Raw genomic sequence first — 20,245 nt, 5'->3', positions numbered from 1 at the left:
CGATTATGCAATTCATTGTTGCGCATCCTTAGGCTTCCAATTAATAAAAATAATCCATGGTTAAAAAAAAAGGCGTGGGCTGAGATATCGGTTAACAGTCTACCTTTTAGTTTACGGAAGAATGATATAAGAATAAGAATGTGACAGATTACAAAGCGGTCTACTATATTTGCATTTTGTTTTGGAGGTAATCAGAGTGGTGGTGGTTCTAACGTGACTACAAATCAAAAAGAGGAATTTAATTCCTCTGTCCACTGCCACATTAAAGTGACACTTCCTCTTCACGAAGTTTCCCGAAACAATTCGTTTGAACAAACCAACTCCAAGCAAAGTCGTTGCTTCACTTAGTAACGGTGACGAAAGCGATCAAATCATGCATTATTCTCTCACACGTTAAGGAGAAAATCTTCACCCACATTTAAAAGGCTCTCTTGGCTACTGTCCCAAACCTTCCAAATATTTCATAGAAATTAATCGGAGTTTTGCAGTTTTTATATCGTACTGCGAACCAGAGTGCTCACCAACTTTAAAACCGTATGTAGTCAAAAGATATACGCATCCCTCACGTTAGTCAGGGCCAATTCATTCTTTGGACTTCAAACTCAAGGGTGTCAGTCTGTCTCTTCCTTCCTTTGTCTTTTAATTTAAAGTTACAAAACGAGTTAAACTTTTGTTTCCTCTTTTCTTCCATCTCTCAGCCTTTCAAAATCCATCCATCACAATCTGTCAGTTTGAAAGCACCTGCTGTTGTTTTCATGGCGACAAGGGTCAGGAGTGCATGTGAGCATGTGTGCGCGCGTGCGTGCTTTGTGTGTGCGTGTGTGTGTGTGTGCCAGGCCTATTTTTAACAATGTGCTGAAGACAACAACTGACAACCTCACCATCTGCAAACAGTATCAATAGCCCGTGTCAAAAAATGTTCTTGAGGGGGAAAGTAAACTTGGAAGCATCCACTTATTTGAAATCCATCCATCCATCCATTTCTTGTAGTGCTTGGCCTCATTAGGATTGGATGTAATAAAGCCTATTCCCACTGACATTGGGAGAGAGGCGACAAATACCCTGAACTGGTCGCCGATCAATCGCATCCATTAACATTCACAATCGCAGCCATGGACGAGTTACTTACTGCTCATAGTGTGTTGCGTACGACAGAAGACCATTACAGCGCACCACGCACGTAACGAGCTAAGCTAACTATTTGCTTAGCTAGAAACTGCATTGCCATTGCAAACTCGTCTTATAATTTTTATTGTGATTAATTACTTGGGCTATACGTCATACAAACAATCATTACAAACTAGTCGCCCCAATGATTGTCTTACAAACCACCCAAGCTTCAGGTGGCTTTCTAACTGGCTAATATTCCGTTTCACGTCACAAGCAAAGCCCGCGATTCAGCCGAACTTGGTGTTGTCCATGTAGCATAGAGGTACCAAGCCCATTTTGGGGTGTGCTCAAGAAACCCTAAATTATATCCAGGTACCACTAAAATGCATTTATTCATTTATTTCACTGTTGTGGCAGGTGCTAATGCTTATTTTAAACGCTATATTGACGAGCTAAGTGTGCATTAACAAGAACAACAAATTTCAACTCCAGCCAGGATAAGGAAAGGGAGGAGCAGCAAAGCGGATTTTTCAGTATTCCAAGAATTCACAAATATCAATTTATTTTCCTGTCAGCCCTTTAAATTGCATGTCAAAGACCATGGTCAATTTTTGTTATTTTTAGTACTCACCATAGTGGGCAGGACTATTTCCCCCAAAAATGCATACTACCAGTGTGTATCTAGTAAGTAGTACCCAAATGATTTGTCTTTGAAATTAATAAGGTTACGATGTGTTTGGGTTTCATAAATCCAATCCATTCCTCCATTGCTCACAGTCTTTCCCAGAAAGTGTTCCACTTCTATTTCAGAAAACAGGAATAAAATTGCATGTGAAAAACGGTGAGTTCTATCTTGCCTCAGCACCCTTAAACTGTGATTCTAGAAGCACCAGTCACAAGGTTGGGAGATGGGAACAATTGCTCAGGTTTAATATTTATAATTATCAGCTGGACCATTTTCGGAGACTTAACATACTTCACACCAGATGATAATCACTCAGGATCATCTTTCAGAGAGCCCGAGCCTTTGTTGACTTGCTAGTGAGGAAAAATTCTCAAATTCAGCCCAACTGTCAGGATTAGAGTAGCCAGCTTTCAGAATCAAGGTAGGGGAAGGGTTCAAAATAGCCCATCAAGGAAAAGGGAAAAGACACAGCAGAGGTTGTGGGTTCGAATCCGGCTCCGGCCTTCCTGTGTGGAGTTTGCATGTTCCCCCCGTGCCTGCGAGGGTTTCCTCCGGGGTACTCCGGTTTCCTCCCACATTCCAAAAACATGCATGGCAGGTCGATTGAACACTCTAAATTGCCCCTAGGTACGAGTGTGGCCCGAATGGTTGTTCGTCTATGCGTGCCCTGTGATTGGCTGGCAACCAGTTCAGGGTGTCCCCCGCCTACTGCCCGAAGATAGCTGGGATAGGCTCCAGCACCCCCCGCAGCCCTAGTGAGGAGAAGCGGTACAGAAAATGGATGGACAAAATGTGCTAGTTCCATGCCTGATGGTTGTGTTTATGTCACACGAACTGGACACACTCATGACTGTCAATATGTGTGTCATATTTAATGCCGTTTTTAATTACTAAATCATGCTTGGAAATAAACCAGTCTTGTCATTGTTTTTAATAACTTAATTCCCTTTTACTTCCAAGGGGCAAAGCCCATAGTTTGCCTTTCAAAGAGCCCATTTGGCAGGACTGGTATATGCGTGCCGGTGGCTGTTCGAATGTTTGACATGACCAAAAAAATTATTGGTTGTTGCATCTGTTGTGTGACAAAAATGTTTCTCATGAAGTTTCATTTTCAGTCACAAATTATGTTTTATGTCGAAAGACAAATTGAAACAAATATAACGAGCATATCCTGGGATGTAGTAAAGGCTGATGCACCGCCCGTTTTATTATTTTTAAGTCAAATAAATTACATTTTTATAACCTTGACATATATAAAATTATTCTCATGAGTCAAAGGCTTTTCTTTAGTGCAAGAACAATGAAATCCCACATAAAGTGCCAATTAAAGTAACTAAAGATATCCAGACAAGATTGTGTGACCTGATGAAACGAGGTTTGAACTTTTTTGGCTTCAATTTGAAACTGCATATGTGGCGGAAATCAGGCACTTCTTATCACCTGCTCTCCTGCCAGCCCACAATGGAAGATTCTATTTGCTACTGCTGTACAATGAAAATGCAGCAATTTTTACTTTAATTTCATTTATTATTTTGCTAGGAGGGGATCAATTATGTTGTCTTTGTTTTCCCCATTTTGTCAAGAAGGAATTTAGCAATACTGAGGGACGTTATTGGGCTTCCATTCTTTCTACCCCGTTTTGTATATTTTAATTGTTATAAAGGCAATAGTTAACTCAAGCATTGCTCCATAGTAGTGTACGGAATTATATTTTGGATCGCCGTTAGGTGTTGAAGTGCGGTCAAGCAATTGCAATTTTTTTTTTTAACCATCCATTATCTGTACCGCTTCTCCTCACAAGGGTGACGGGGGGGGGGGGGGTGCTGGAGCCTATCCCAGCTGCTTTCAGGTAGTAGGCGGGGTACACCCTGAACTGGTTGCCAACCAAAGCAATTATTAAAACTAATCGTAAAATCTTACAGAAAGTATCGCTATTTATTGCATTTTTCAACTACAATTTGCCACAAAGCTAAGAGATTTACTGGAATATTAATTTGTGAATTAATGAGGGCAAAAAGTAACGTACTTCGTCTTTCGATTTGAAGAATGTTCTACTCGCTTCTTTGATCCTTGAATACAGTTCGTTTCTTGTAAAATACACGAAACACATACTACTAATAATGCATTTGAATTTGCCTTTGCAATGTGCACAAATTCTTTTGAATTTCTACAATGAGTCATCCAGCAACTTTTTAAAGTAAACCACGTAAAAGTCCGTCCTTGTATCAGTGAGTAAGTTTAGCTGAGTAGAAGACAGCGGCCACAGAAATTAAATAAAACTGTTAATTTTTTTAACACTATAAAATTCTAATTAATCTTTAAGGCTTTAACAGCCCTAATTGTAACACAAATTACATCTATAACATATTACTAATACAAGTGCTCTTAGTTATTTTTTTTAATCTATAAAATGTTAATGCACATGTACAAATAAATGATTCTTGGAGGAGATATGTCGAGAGACGAGAGCCCGAGCGAAAACCAAGTCAAGTGAAGCGAGAGAGAAAACTAAATGCGACAACAGATTTGAACCATTCCTTTTATATGCGTGTGTGTGTGTGTGTTACTCGCCAATAAACACATTACTGATATCCGTTGTTATAAAAGTGCAGTTGATTGTTTACAAACAATCTTTCCGCTTGTTGCAAACATGAGTGACGTCATTCAAGCTGTGATGGTGAGATTACAATTCCTGCCACCCCGCCTTCAAATTTTTCAGGGGAGACTGCTTGTGTATTTCTCTCTCTCTCTCTTTGACCACCAACTTCACATAACACGGAAATTTAACCAGGAGAAAATAACATTTTCACCCCCCTCCCTGTATGCAAAATGCCAATATGAAGGCAACTCTTGCATTTTAATAAAGTTGAGTTGGAAATTAAGAGCAATGATGTTGATTTCCTTTGATGTGGCTCACCAGGTACAAGGGAATGTGTAAAAAACATTACCAATATAAAATATATATATATAGAGGAAAATTATCCCTTATATTCAGTGCGGCCCTCAATGGGTTCCCCAGACCTGATTTAGCAACTTGCTTGAACGAGTTTAACTTACTGCCAACAGCTTTAGATTAGATCCTGCAAAGCCCATTTCATTTCCCTGCTGAAAGAGAAATGTCCTTGTCTATTATCAAAGCAGTCTGCTGTAGCAAGTCAAAGAGTATTTTTTTTCAGTGAGGTGTACAGTCTATTTCAATGTCAAACACCCACCTTGCTTTCCGTTGTGTGCGCTCCGTCAAGGCTGATCTCACTCAATAGAGCTGCATGAATAGCACTGCAAAGGTCGACATTTAAGTGGAAATTGAATTAAAATAGAAAAAAAGTCATATATTTACTTTCCTTCAAACTTAACCGTGAAGGGACGTGATTAAGGCGTCAGTCTGACTTATGACTCACTACTATGCCTCGACTGAAGTGTCTATACTTTCCAACAGCTCTATGGTTGGACAATTCATCTAAAATTGAAAATAAAAAGTCAAAATGGCAAAAAGAAGGGAAGGCTATCGAGAGCAGTTATTTGCATGAATTCTTTTAGCTGAATGTGGGCTTTAACTTTGCTAAGTTACCTGAACATGGACTTTTCTCTATTTAAACTTTGTTTTTAAGATGATTTCTCCGGAATGTTTCTACAAGGGTCCCTGCTACAGCTTTGAAGCACAGTTATATTAGTTTTACATTTTTCATGATAGGCATTTTAATTTCGATGTGACTTTTTTCCAATTAGTTTCAAGATGTATCTTTTATTAATTAAGTATCTTTTTTTTAGTTTTGGTGTAGCAAGTTTTAGTATTTTTTTTTTTTATATGGAGTATTGTCAAGTGGGATTTTAAAATAAGGTCACCAAGTATTGTGTTATAAGGTCACATAAACTACAATTCACAAACCACTATGAAATTTCTTCGAATAGGATGCGTAGTAAAAGCTGAATAAATGCATTTAAAATGAAAGCTCATTCTGTATAAACTTCACAGCTTCACTTTTTTTTTTTTTTTTTCAAAAGCAATTTTGTTATCCTATGTTATAAAGTTTGTAATTTGATTAGTTTTCATTAGAATAACCTTGCTCTGAAGTCATCAAAATTGCAATTTGGCCACCATATGGCAATATATTGGAGTACATGACAAGACTTCAGTTTCATGAGCACAAAGGTTTAAAGAGAAAGTCAAGTCAAATTTTTGGGGGGGGACAACTGCCGTCTATACAAGGCATTTGAACTAATATGGCCTTTGGGGATAATGAATTAAGCAGAAAAATTAACCTGCTTTTATCCGTTTCAGGTACTGGTCGTTTTGTCACTTGCTGACAACTGAAAATGACATCACAGTTGCTGAGAGCTCAGGTAGCGGCCAACCACGGTTCACCTGTTATCCGAGTTTGGTCTTGGAACATTTGCAAGTTGAGCTGTGACTGGTCATTACCTGAGCCCAGAGCAATGTCTGCTATGAGTGTGTGTATCAAAGTGGACCCAACAAAACTGACAGAGATCAAACAAAGTAGACATTGATTTAATTAAGGGAGCACGTCAGACGTGAGTAGGAAGAAAAAAAAACTACACTTAAGAGAAAAACGAGCCGCGTAACGCAGAATAAACTAAGGTGAATGGGTGGAACAAGAAAAGTTGGCCGCCAAAATCAGAACTAACCGACAAATTGAGAAAAACAAAGCGAATACTAATAAGACAAAAGAAAAAAAATTCTGCTACATGGGAACACTAATAGTACTAGAACAAGAACAAACTTAAGCAAGGTTAGAAAACCATAGCAAATAACAACAGTCAGGAATTACTTACGTGGAAAATATTGACTCGAAACTGGACTAACACAAGATACAAATGCGCACTTGGAAATGGCATGAATAGCCAATATTTCGGAAACTAGCTCCACAGTCTCCAGCGCTTTAGAAGCCAACTAACGAAGATAACTAGCAGGTGTGCGCTGGAGACTCCGCCCATCCCAATGACTGAAAGAAAAAAACAAACAGATCTGAAAACAAGCTGGATCTCAACAACTCCAATGTCATTTTCAGACGTTTGTGCTCCACTTAATGTGGGAAAACATTTTTTTTTTTAAAATGACCAAATCACGAAATGAACTTTCTCACCCCAAAGGATGTAAGATCAGCAACACTTTTAATGGAAATGTGTGTTTTTAATGGATTGCTTTGTAAATGTGGTGCAGACATCAAAATCCCAACAGGATTAATTGGGAAATCTGGTCCACCCAATTGTCAAATTATGATCACTGTAAATATTACCTAGTAGAAATCATCATTGTCAGTGTAATCTAGTATAACACATCACAGTGGCCCAATGAATCCTGACAAATAGTTTTGTGTTAGTCGCAACATCGCAAATGTAATAGTCTTTATTGTATTTCGTTTGAATGAAATGCTTTTAATTGGTCCAAAGATGGACAATATTGGAATCTAACCATGCAAATAGGGGCACACAAATACAGTGGGTGGGCATCACTATGGCCAACCTGTTGAAAAGTACAGCATGCATATTACAATGGAAAAATGTATCTCTCTGTAAACATGCTAATTCTTTTCCTAGTAGTCAACCATTATTTCAAGGAAATCAGTCATGTCGGCTTTTGTATCAATACAATTGATGTGTGACAGGTTCTGAGAAGAACTGCTTCAGGCGAAAGCCGTGAGGGAAATGAGATCAATCCATTTTGGTAATTGTCTCATGATAAATGATCCGCTCTGCACACTCAATTAGGCTTAGTCCTCAAAAACCATTAAGTGGATCCCCTCCGTATGTTAAATAATGGGCACATTTCTATTGTAACCGCCAGCTCCTCACCCTCAAAACCACATTTTGTTTTTTATTGGGTTAGACACTAGAATAATGAAATGGTTTACCATTACATGCTATATAAATAAAGTTGCAGTGAGTTAATGGCAGAAGGTACACATAACCTTTGCATCCACCTCTTGTCTCTTCTATGTACAACAGAATAAGTTATGGCTTCCTGTGTATTTGTTTGTCCACTACATCGTAGGTCGGGATTGGGAGGATGAGTTTGGTTTGAAACAGAAAGACAGGGAGACTGACTCATGTTTGTTTTCATTTGTTTGCTATTTCTGCTATGTTATATAAGTTCCGAAACAATGTGCGGTAAGTCACCAAATTTCTCTATTTAACCAATCAACGAGTACCAGAACAAAACAAAAATGTACAGAACTCCAGCATGAGGTGCGTGATGTCACGGGAAAACGAGCCATAAACCAACAGTTTTGTGTTCAGATAAAACAGCCCTGATTTCACACGTAGTCCATTTGTGAGTAAAATTAAGATGAGATTGTCATTATTTCAGTATGCATAGACAAGGGGTGTGAAACTAATTTTTGTCACAGGCCGCATCGTAATTATGTTTTCCCTCGGAGGGCAAATGTGTTATTTTTTCGCCTCATGTTACTGTATACTGTATACATATCAAATTGATGACTAACTAGTTGTGAAAACAGAATCCAGCAAAAAATGCTATTATTCAATCTATTTTAAAAGAAAATTGTAAAAACAATAAAAAATTAAAAAAAATAAAAATGCTTACACTCTATAAATGTTATTAAAAGTGAACACAATTTGCAATTTTGATATTTTAGCAAGAAACATGCAGTCAACATGCACTTGATTTGCCTCTGCAGGCCACATTAAATGATGCGGTGGGCCGAACCTGGCCCGCGGTCCTTGAGTTTGACATCCGTGTATAGATCTGACGTTTTTGGTTGGCGTTTGACCTTGAGATTTTTCTGATGTAAACCATGTGCCCTCTGAAACACTTAATTTTCGAACGTATTGTATGATAATAAAATACTTCAGTTTTTTTCTTTTTCCTCATAGTCCTGCTGTACCTGAATAGTTTGTCTGTGAGGGCGGAGTTTTAGTGACTTTTAACACAGAAAAATGTGGGGTTAGTGACGTATAAAACTTATATGCTAATACAGCCCGTTTTATAGTGATGTTTGAGCCATGTTGATAAAAAGAAAAAAATGGCAAGGGAAGCGTGGGTCATTTTTCTTTCAACTTTGGGGACTTAGTCAAGCTGAGGGAATGCATATTTATGATGAAAACCTCAATAAAAAGAGATGTCAGGGCCCCTTTAATAAAAGTCAGGAAACACTAAATTATATGAAAGCTATTTATAACTATTGTAGTTGTGTATATTTTTTAATACAAAGTATACACTTGTGTATCGTGTATATGTACTGTAGTTTGTGGTATAATGCAAAACAGTTTCTCTTGGGTTGGCTGTGTTGCTATAAAGCTTCACATCAATAAATCACCACAACTCGTCCTTGTCACAAGACGCTGAAGCCTTTCCACCAGTGTGCAATAAAACTAAATAATGACGTATGCCCTCCAATAATATTTATACAACTATTTATCCCAACCCACTGTTGTCGTTATGTACGCATGTAAATGAGGAAAGTCAGTTGTGTTGCCCCTTTTTAGAAATCTGAAGCTGTTTTTTTTTTTGGTTGTTTTTTTTTTTACAGCAACTGCCACTGTAAAATGTTTACAAAGATGAGGAGAATCAGGCAGGCACACAAAGGCCCAGTTGGTGCCAAGGACAAAAAGGTCACCCCGATCTCAGCTGTGATTGCGCAAAGGCACTTGTATAGGGTGGGATGTAATTTACAATTATGGGAAAAAAAAGGATATATTTCAAGTATACAACGGGGTTGCGTATTTATTGCCATGCATGTCTGTGCACGTAGCAGAAGGCTCAGCCCATCTGTTATTCGGGTCCCTCTTTGGACAAGGGTTGCATCACTTGCTTCATTGATCACTGTGCCTTTTCATTCATCACCAAAGGGTCATTATGCTGCCTCCATCTAATGACATTGTTTAAACGTCAATCTCTCATGTCTGAACAAATAGCCTGTGCCACTTTGTGTGAGCGCTGCGCACATTGTGAGATTTATATTTTAATAGAACTGCACAGTCGTTGGCGACCATTACCTAACCCACCAGTCAGATTGTTTTTTGTTTTTTTCAAATATATTCCAAACACACGCTTTATAAGTGAAGGCAAACATTTGATGGATGGGTGGATGGAGATCCATTGATCGATCGATCGAATGGCAGATAGATAATGGAAATATTGTATTGCATCCATCTGTCGTCCCCATCTTAAAGTGTTAAAGTCAACCAAACAGGCAATATTTGGGTAACATTTTTACCACCAATACAAGTATAAAAACACATTTGCCACTGTACTATATATCTAAAAGAAATTCAATTGTGCCCTTACTGGTGAGGATGTGCAGAAAAGGTTACACGTCGAAAAAATGTCTTGATGTCATATATGATTTTTATTTTTGTTCACCCCATGTTGACGTCTCGTGTAAACGTGTGAAAATGAACATGGACCAAAGAGAGGACCAAAGAGATAAAAGCAGATAAGCATCACATGCTTCCCTCTTATCATTTGAATTTGATTAATGAGCCAAGCAAATCGCATTCATCCTACGGTACTTAAATTGGCCCACGAATGGTTGAGCATGTGGCCCCTCTCCAGTTCTGTGCAGAGCTGCTGTTAAATAAGTAGTTAGCTTAATGCAACACAGCCCTTTGTTGCCCCCTAGTGATAAATGACGTGTATTGCACCATGATGGCAATGCGCCTCTTGCTGTTTCAAAGCATGAGCTTTTCTCGCGGGGCCTGTTTTCAAAGTTTTCACATCAAGTACCATCGAAAGAAAAATACTCAGCTATCCAAGTACCACCACCATGATTCATAACATTTGAGATTCATTACGCACCAGAAGGAATACAAAGTCAATTGCTAGCTAATTTCTAAAGTAAATTGAAAGTCATTGCTTTTCTTGTATAAAATTAAAATTTCTCAAGATACTGAATTGTGGTTTTTCATTAGCTGTAAACAAAAATCTAAATTAGGAAATGTTTGGTTACACTTTTTTTTTTAATAATTGAATTACTGAAATAGACTTTACACGTTCTAATTTTAGATACTTGTGTTTTTGCTGTACAACACACACATGCAGTCCTGCAAGTGAAGCGATGCACATTTACTAATCCATTTCATTTGGGTTTGGTGCCTTGCTCAAGGGCACTTTAACAATCAGAACTGGAATGTCACCGACAACTGTATGGTTGCAATTCTACTTGCAGCAGTGCTTTGACGGTGACTCTCCAGTTCCAAAGTCCCACGTCAGTTTATATGACAAAACACGTGGAAAGACATTGATCTCCAATAACGTGATTAACTGCCACCAGCTGTCGGAAAGTGTGTAGCTTTATTCAAACGCAAAATCATGGGGAAGAAAAAAAATGGTACCTAGAATAAAAATACTGCAGCTATCATTTAATGAGCATAAAAGCGATTTTTTTTCATGTAACAACTTCAATGCTCAAAGGTATTATTGTATCCTAACACATTCTCAGTATGAGTCTTGAAATAAATCTCAGGCCACTGCTTTCACATGTTTCAATCACCAGGCAACACACCAACATATTTGGTACATTGAGGCTTTAGAGGGCAAAGTGATACAGTTGTGATATAAGTGGTCACACGGAAAACATATTGAAACATGATTTAAAAAATAAGAGAGAATTTAATATACCATATGCATTCTGTGTCACAACGTAGATCAGTTCAACACAAGACACAAATGCAACACGACCGCAGTCCACCTCTATTCCGGCAAAGTCTTTCAAATGAAACAGAGGTGGAAATGAAGCAACTGAATATTTGGATGAAAGACAAATCATTCTAAGATGAGTAGTGATAGCAGAACTGAAAACATGGATAAATTAGGTTGAAAACACAAGAGAAAAAAAGACAATGTGCAGAAAACTGTTTGGCCCACTGTGTTGTGTGCAAGGTGAACCAGATCAAGACGCAAGCAGTCCCATCCATTGAAGCGTCCTCTGCGTCTCCGTCCCAAAAAATACAAAACAAAACAAAATAAAAAAACAAAAAAAAAAAACAAAACTGCGGTGTCAGGGAAGGAGGAGACAACACTTTACCCAACCCTGCCAATGGGTGTCGCTATTTTACTGAGAGGAAAAAAAGCAACCCTTTTTCTTTTCCGCCTCAACACACAAGTCAGTGCTTGTCCGACAATAAAAATACTTGAATGTATTATAAAAAAAAAAGAATAAAAAAAAAAGAAAAAAGTGAATGTGACAAAAAGACGACAGCAGCAACTGACTCAGTCTATCTTGACTGCTGCGTAGATCCTCCTGATGAACATGTAGGCAGCGTAGAAGCCAATTGTGCCCGTTAGCAGCCAGAAGGACAGAACCATTAGGGTGGTGTAGCCAAAGTACAACAGCGAGGGGATGAACTCTACAATGTCCAGCTGCGGAGGAACCAAGAGGGGACAAGCTATCAGATCACATTTTCTATCTCATGTTGCTGTCTTCTTGTTCAAAGTCTAGATATCCCTGAAGATTGTTTTAGGGAGATCCAGCAAATGACACCATCATTTCTTTACATCAAGGAAAAGAACACTGACTCAAATGCAAAAATGGTTGCGCCAATTACAGTGTATCACCACTAAATCAACATCAACATTGGTCAATATGTAACAGATTTATTGTATTGTATTTTGCTGCACGGAATTTGATGTGCAGGTCCTGTGAGTTTGTGCGGGATTCAGCCTGACTGCCTACAGTCAGACTCTACTCAAAAAACAAATTCCCACTAAACTGGGGTTTAGCACAATAAGTTCACCAAGTATCAGAGAAAAAAACGTTGCCAATTATCTGATGGTCCTAAATTTAAATTTGCTGAAAAGTCGGCTGAGAAAGGGAGAACGTGAAAACTACACGCTAGCGTTCCAACAGATATTCAAACACTGGAGCAACTGCGCCTTTGCAATACTGCATGAACTTTTACCTTGTTGACAAAGTAGAAGATGGCGTACACAAGGACATAGAACGCTGACCCTCCTGAAACCAGGAAGGTTCTCCACCACCACCGGTAATCCTTTTTGGAACGTTGGGAGAAACAGAAATCACACTGTAAAAGTTGCATATGTCAACAGCAAGATCTGCCCCTTGGCAACTCTGGGACAAGGCCATAAATAAATAAACTAACAGAGTGAAATTCATTTCAAAATATGACCCAAACGCTGACTAAAAATGTATATTAGGGGAAAAAAAAAAAAACAACTGTCACAAGGTAGATACTATTTATGTAAAGCTTTTAGTAAATAAAACAATATGTAATGTTATATCTTTGAAATAATATTTAATATAGTAAATATTGGAAAGAAATTAAGAAAAAAATTACCTCTGCACACAGCTGGAAATAAACCATGACAATGCTGATCTGAGAGCAGGAGACCACCAATATGATGAAGACCAGAAACAGGAAGCCAAAGAGATAATAGAACTGATTCTCCCAGATGGCCTAAAGACGTCAAAGTGGACATTAATGTACATTACAGCGAGAAGACTGCCAGTGTATGTGTAGCAGTAATTACACTTACACTGAAAATAAAGAAGAGCTCTATGAACATGGCACCAAATGGTAGGATCCCAGCCATCAGGATTCTAATGAAAGACGGAGACAATAAAGCATTGCAGCCTAAACAGACAGGCCTTGAATCTGTCATCCAAAAGAAATTACTGGAGTTGTTCAACACTCACCCCACAAACTTGTTCATGTACCAGCGCTGCTCTGGGACTTGCCGAGGGATCTGGTTGGTGCGCACGGGATTGTCATAGGGCTGCTTGCGGAAACCAAAGTAGTAGCCCAGGTAGACCAAGGGCATGGAGATACCAAACCACATACAAAGCAGAGCCAGCATGGTCGTGAAGGGCACCTGAATAACACAACAAAGCTGTGATTGTTCATTTTGTCTTCACATCATGAAAACCCACTGAGGGTCTTCTGTTTGTGTTGCATCAACAAGTTGATAATATCTGGCATTTTGAGAAGCTATGCTAATCATTCAGTATTATTAGAATATGCAGATCATATGGTTTCCTCACCGCCCCAGAAGAGTGCTCTCCCCAGATGAAACAGTTGAGGATGAAGCAGATTCCAAACACCACAGCTGGATACAAAGTTGCGGTCTGCAGGAAATAACACAGTTTAAGAGGTCCGAAAGGCAAACAGAGTTTATAAATAAGCAATCGAGATTTTGTTAGCTCTTCCGGGGAGCCTTAACTCTCTGAAAACTGACCATTTTAATTTGACAGCGTTTCCAAACTTTTGACTGGTACTGTGCGTATTTAAATATATAAACAATCAGTCAATGATACAAACTTATAAACAAATCCACCATGAATGTGACCTGTAACTTTTACAACTCAAGAGGGTGGGAGAAAAATCTTTCAGCGAAGGCAAGTAAAAATAAACCACTCCAAACCTCAGTTTGGTCAATAGCTTAAAGTGGATGGGGAAGATTGTGATGCTCATCGTTTTTTCAAATTAATTAAACCTGGCTTGACATTTTAAATTTGTTCTTGCAGTTTGGTTTTCTCCATTAATTGTTAGCCTATTTGCCATCTTTTTGTTAGTGTTCTATGTTCAATTTTGACATGGTTTTCCCGTGTTATACTTACAGTAGATTTTATTTATTATATATATATATATATATATATATATATTTATATTTATTTATTATATACATGTGATAAGAAACTAATCTAAATACTCACACAAAAAGCTCCTTTCCTCCACCGATGGCCTTTCAGTGTGCGGTACAGCCTTCCAGCGAAGTAGCCTCCGAATACACTACACAAGGAAAAAAAAAAATAAAAAAAAAAGAAAAAGTTAAAGACAATTCTTGGCATCTTCTCGGCGAGGATTCAGGAGTCAATGGTTCTCACCCCATAAACATAAAGAGGAAGCATGCAGTGGTCATCAACGCTCCTCTACTTGAAGGAGACAACATGCCCAACATAGCAACAACTACACAGAGACAAAAGATAAATAATTATTCATTTTTCAAGTATATTTCATGTACAGGTGGAAAATTAGATAACATTAAATACATTGTTATGCAAAGGTTTAATTTAAAAATGAAGGAATTATGCAAGTTATGGCAAGCTAAATTATTTAAACGCGTCAACATATTGATTATACATATCACATTAGAAATGATACTGACATTTAGTCATAGGGTACAATAATAGCGATGATTAAATAAACACTCACATATGACGATAAGGATCATGCAAAAGAGCTGGATGCCTGAACCCAGAAGTGAGCTGAGAATCATTGGATACTGAGGTGGCCTGAAGACATCACCGTGGACATTCTTCCATCCTGACTCTTCCATTGTGTCTTCCTGATTTGTGCGAGGTGAACAAAACAGTCACATGGCCACAGTGTCCTTATCTCGCAAGTTGAACACTCACATTTTACCAGAGAACTTACGATATCATCGTCTCTGTTGTAATTAGCAATGTCCTTCCTTAAGGTCCTGATGATGATCATGCTCAAGATACCTGAGAGAGAGAGAAAGAAGATAACAGACAATTGAGAAAGGTGAAACTTTCGGAGTAATTTAACCAAATATTATTTTCCTGATTTCAGGAAGGAAATAAATTTTAAAGTATAATTTTTTTTAATAACTTTTGCTAATAATGATGTCTTCTTTATTTATCTAATTTATATATTTGTCTGTATTATTGTTGTATTGCACTGGAGAGGGGAGCCCTCTAATCTCGTTGCACACTTGAGTACAATGACAATAAAGGGATTTCTATTTCTATTCTATTTCTAATTATCACAGTACCCCAAGAAAACAAATCTTATGAGATTAATTTATGGACTCAGCTGCGCAACAATTTCTATAATGGGGCTGTTGATCGAACGCAGGATTTGATTATCGTACCAGAAAGGAAGAAGACAACCACCACAGAGTTGACAATCGAGAACCAGTGTATCTGCACGTCACTCATGGTCAGGTAGGTGTCCCATCGAGAAGCCCACTTCACCTCACTCTCCTGCACAGGTCAGAAAACATTCAAGGTGGCATCACGTCATCAGATTTTAATCTCAGTGTAACCTGGAACATTTAAGAAGCTTTATTATTTATGACGTTGGCTCAACAGAACTGGAGTGGCATTACTCTAAAGCTATTTGGGGGTTGAGTGCTTCGGTCATCAATATACCGTTTGGGGTAAAGAAGAAGAAAAAGAAGAAAAAAACAAAGTAGTAATTCATCTAAGCAAACATATTTAGATCATCAGCGGTGGTGTGGCTCATTCAGCTTCATGGTACTCAAAGTGGTATGCTATGTGATCAATCCAGGAAAAAAAATAATTAAAGATGCTTAAGTTAAATCTGGAACGGAATCCACTTTTTAAATACGCTATGCTTCAAAGCTGATGGTCCAATTGTGTGGGAAAAAGAAGGGTCTGTTTTGGGGGTAGCTCAGATCTGAGCTCTACGCAAATATGTTCATTTTTTCAAGAAAACTCACAACAATCACTGACCTCCCAGTGCACAGAGTACGTGAAGAGGACTTCATTCTCCTTGGTGGGGTCAATCTCCTGCGCAGCAGATCCGCTGGCGTCTGGCAAAGTGCAAGTCTTTTCTTTTGGCACAGCCATCAGATCTGGGAATACATAAAGGGCAAGTTCTCGTGTGGATTCATACAAAAGTAAATCAAGAAGCGCTGACAACTACCTTCTACTTTTACACTTTGCGGTACGACCTCAAATCGCACCACTCTGTAGTTGTGCTGCTCCCCCTCTTCCAGCTTCTCCCTATGGAAGTACAGGATGAAGGAAAGGTGGTTGTGCAGATAAAACTGTGAGGGTGGAGAGAAAAGGCACGGGATTAGTATGTAATATGCTCTTGTCAAAACCTAAAAAAGCTTGCATTATCGTATTCTTTTTGGGCAGGGTGGTCGGAAACCAGAATAATCAAAGACATTTTGATTCTGAACTCTCAAAGTTTAGAAGACTGCTATAGAATTTCACATTCATATGCCAACTACCCAGAATTTACTGTTTTGTATGTGAATGCACAGTACAATTTCAGAGTACTATTATTAACTTGCACAATTGTTGGCATTTTAGATGTAAGAAAAGGATGGAGAGAAATTCAACAAATCAACCGGAATATTATAGATGAAACCAGCGAAGACAAGCAAACCACATTTAACAAATATACAGTCCACGGCATTCCGAAAGCCAGGTGTGATCTACCTTGTTGTTGTCCACAAAGCCCAGCCTGTAGCCATGTTCAAACTGGACATCTTTCAGGTCCTTCCTAAGCTCCTCATCTGCTCCCGCTTCTCTGTTGAGGTACACCTCCAACCTGGTGGCTACTGGTAGATTATCTGCGATACTAAAAAAGTATAGGAAGGCGTTGGAGTTCGGTGTGCTTAATGGAAAACATCTTCAAGTCCTAGGACATGTCCATCATTATTATCAACATTTTCAGATGCTGCATATCAGTTGAGAGTACCGATTTAAAAGTGTTTCATGTCAACATGGAATTACTGTAATGCAATGTAGGGTGGTCATTATATTTATACAAGCAGTAACTGGCTCCGGTAATAGATAAGAAATGCTCACAGGTGAACGTAATACTCCTCCTGTATTCGCTCTGCAAACAACTTGCTCTCTTCTTTGCTGAGTTTTTTCTTGTCGCACACCACCTCACACTTCTTGTCCTTGTTCATTTGCACGTTGAAGGGGGTGTTCACAATTCGGTCCCCACGCAACACCTCACCTGCAAAAGAAAAACAAGAGTTATAACATAAACACAACCTAACTCAAGAGGAGGGAGGCTTTGGCCACCACTTACCTAGGTTCTCTCCTTTGTAGAAAACAGAGTCAGGCTTACAATATGGTAGAGAGTAGTATTCATAAGGAAGCTGGGTATGAGAACTTGTCATCTTCACAGCCTGCAAAACAAATGAGGAAACATAAGAGCAGGTCACTCAGGCAGTGATTTCTTCACATTCAGCTTGGTAGCAACAAAGCAGTTTTGACCATCCTGAGTTGGGATGAATTGGCTTAAAAAAAAAAAAAAAAAAAAAAAAAAAAAAAATTACTTGTATCCAACCCAGCAAGTAAGTTTCCATGAATAACACAATGTCAATTTGTTATCAACTGGTTGAGGTGGCAGGGCCTTATTGATAGATGACTGAGTCTTTTGTTTTCTTCAATATTTTTGAAACTTTGTCAGTCAACACTTACTTAATAAGTAGCGTTTTCTCAGAGGAGGCAAACAAGGAGTTGCTATGCGTGCTAATCGCTAAAGTGAAATACAGAGACGGGAAAGACCCAAAATAAGTGCTTAGATGTACAGTCGACTTCTGACAGAAGTCTGACTAGAAGCACATTAGGGCGGAGAGCCAGCAGCAATGAACAAAAATGTTGGATTCTAATCAATACGAATCTGGATGTAAAATAAGACGTCAACTACACCATCAATTTAGCACACTCTCTAATACCGGAATACACTAAAGCTCATGTCATCCATGACGAAGAGCTCAAGGTCAAAATATGTTTTTAAATGACACTGTACATTGTGAAGAAAATAGCAAATTAAATCAAAATCCCAATATCTGGCAGAAAAGCTGCAATACAATTTCTCACTAAAATCATTCAGCCCTAGTTGAGTGTTCATACCTTAATATCTACAATATCCCCTTCATGGAAGTCCCGGGGAGCAACACCAGGAACGTAGAAGGACAACAACCCAGGCAACAAGGACAATAGCAGCAAGGCCCACCACGTCTCCTGTAACAGACACATGACAAGTGATCTCAGGAATCAAAACTGATGTAACAGTGGAAATTACAGTATGTTTTTTTTATAGGTATTTCCCTGTAAAGTTGAAAGCTGGCTTTTCTTTATAAGCCTTGAACATTTTTTGAAACATGATGACAGTAGCAGAATGATTTCTGATGTCTACTAAACTATTTTGTCTTTCAATTTGCAGGAAAATTGCAACTCAGTCAGAAACAAAATATAACATCACAGTAGCTGACAACATGTTTATGGCATCAATCAAATGAAACTGAACGTGTATGTGAAAAAGAAATGGACAGGATAGGCAGCTGAAAAGTAGAACCTTTGGTTATTACTAAAAAAAGGGGTTAAAACATTATTTGTGGTCTATTTTGTCGTTCTATTGCAGATGTGTGTTCGGCATTTCACTCGTGAATAGCTTCCGTGTGGAAAAGTTAAATTTAAAGAAGTTTAAATAGTATCTTAGCTCACTACGTCACTATGTCCAAGAAGCTTGCGCAACACTGGTTGTTGGAACACCTTTCGGAGGCAACTGCTACACTGTCAGCAATATGAGTGATGCAGCTTGGGATAACAACAGCGAACGCAGAGCCCAAGTTCGGCCGCCAATTGTTATTTTCTGGAAACATCAATGAATGAATGACAGTTTAACAAAATAGTCCCGGGCCACCTCTACTTTGTCATCACGGTCCAATGGACCTGACAAATACATCGGTTTTAGCATCCACGATCAAAAGCTTAGCGACATTAGCTAACTACCAGGAAGTTAGCAAGCGCGTCAACACCAAACAAGAGCCAAACAGCTACTCATTTTCAAGCTGTTGTCTGCTGAGTTGAATAGACAAATAAATGACCCATCATGACATTGCACCCGTTTTATAATGAGATGAGACAGTGGGGAACGAACGGTTAAAATTAAAACTACCCGTTCCTCTACTCACCATAGCCGTGGTCGCCATTTTGAATACGTGTCATTGGTGACGTCACAAATTCCTTTTATTTATTTTTTTAACCGCCTGTGTCCGCTTCAAGTTACATACTGACAGTTTTAGCCATCGGAACTTTTTAGATTTTATTTGTTTTGTTTTTACAGCGGTTCTTTTTTTCGGTGCAGAGGATAATTATAGTCTTAGAGTTATTCTTCTGGTCTACTCAGAAATGTATTATTTAATAACTCGGTAATAAAAAATCACTTTCATCCCTTTATTCAAAAAGGTCCTTATTTTAAAATTGGCAACGCTGGAAATGCAAAAACAAAAAATATATTTTTATTCCCTTATACTACTGTTCCGTAACATCAGAAATTGGGCAAAAAATATGTTTTTTCTTTTCGGAACGTAAAGATGTTTGCAAATTTCTTATTTTGATAAAACACAAATATATTCAGTCTGCTTTCACGGAGGACAGCAGAAATGTGAGAGGCTGACATTCTGATGATTTGGAGACTTTTAAGTTGAATATGGTCTCTAAATGATGAATCAATGATAATATTATTTATTGATTAATTTGTCACTTGATTAATTTTTTTAAAATAATTTATTAATGATTGCATCTCCAATTATTTTAGCTATATTTGTAAGTTCACATTGCTACTACATATTCTAACTACATTCTTCATAAATATTTGTCTCTATATATGCTGTTCTGTATTAAAAAAAGGTAAAGTTAAGTCTGAACTATGTAGGGCAACGGTTGCATCTTTCCATCACTCATACTCACGAAGGTCACGGGTGTGCTGGAC

The 20,245-nt window shown here is 38.3% G+C and overlaps 2 protein-coding genes across 3 annotated transcripts in view; both read right to left on the bottom strand.

Moving 5' to 3' along the window:
- LOC148340077 (neuronal acetylcholine receptor subunit alpha-4-like) overlaps positions 1-6,723 on the bottom strand; it is a 30,764-nt gene extending 24,041 nt beyond the window's left edge. Inside the window, exons 1-3 of one of the 2 annotated variants that reach the window (XM_088289952.1) lie at positions 6,587-6,723; positions 6,056-6,215; positions 5,008-5,071 (exon numbers count right to left, since the gene is read on the bottom strand). The gene's annotated coding sequence lies outside the window, so the exon portion shown is untranslated. The remainder of the gene's footprint in view (positions 1-5,007; positions 5,072-6,055; positions 6,216-6,586) is intronic. The other variant, XM_088289951.1, reaches the window with a different exon arrangement.
- A 4,324-nt stretch (positions 6,724-11,047) lies between these two features.
- tm9sf4 (transmembrane 9 superfamily protein member 4) lies at positions 11,048-19,496 on the bottom strand. Its single transcript, XM_088291644.1, has 18 exons — positions 19,446-19,496; positions 18,382-18,492; positions 17,552-17,651; positions 17,320-17,476; positions 16,948-17,089; positions 16,424-16,547; positions 16,231-16,352; positions 15,627-15,738; positions 15,167-15,237; positions 14,945-15,077; positions 14,617-14,698; positions 14,446-14,521; positions 13,774-13,857; positions 13,429-13,604; positions 13,269-13,332; positions 13,070-13,189; positions 12,674-12,763; positions 11,048-12,134 (listed from the first exon to the last, which is right to left on the bottom strand). The coding sequence occupies exons 1-18, from the start codon at positions 19,461-19,463 to the stop codon at positions 11,985-11,987; spliced, it is 1,932 nt and encodes a 643-aa protein (XP_088147770.1). The 5' UTR covers positions 19,464-19,496; the 3' UTR covers positions 11,048-11,984.
- Positions 19,497-20,245: the final 749 nt, after the last annotated feature.

Source organism: Idiotropiscis lumnitzeri, chromosome 3, assembly GCF_059441095.1.
Source record: "Idiotropiscis lumnitzeri isolate Australia: NSW breed Sydney's pygmy pipehorse chromosome 3, RoL_Ilum_1.0, whole genome shotgun sequence".
NCBI lineage: Eukaryota > Metazoa > Chordata > Actinopteri > Syngnathiformes > Syngnathidae > Idiotropiscis > Idiotropiscis lumnitzeri.
Note: the sequence above shows the minus strand (reverse complement) of the source record. Positions and strands in the feature narration are given on the sequence as shown.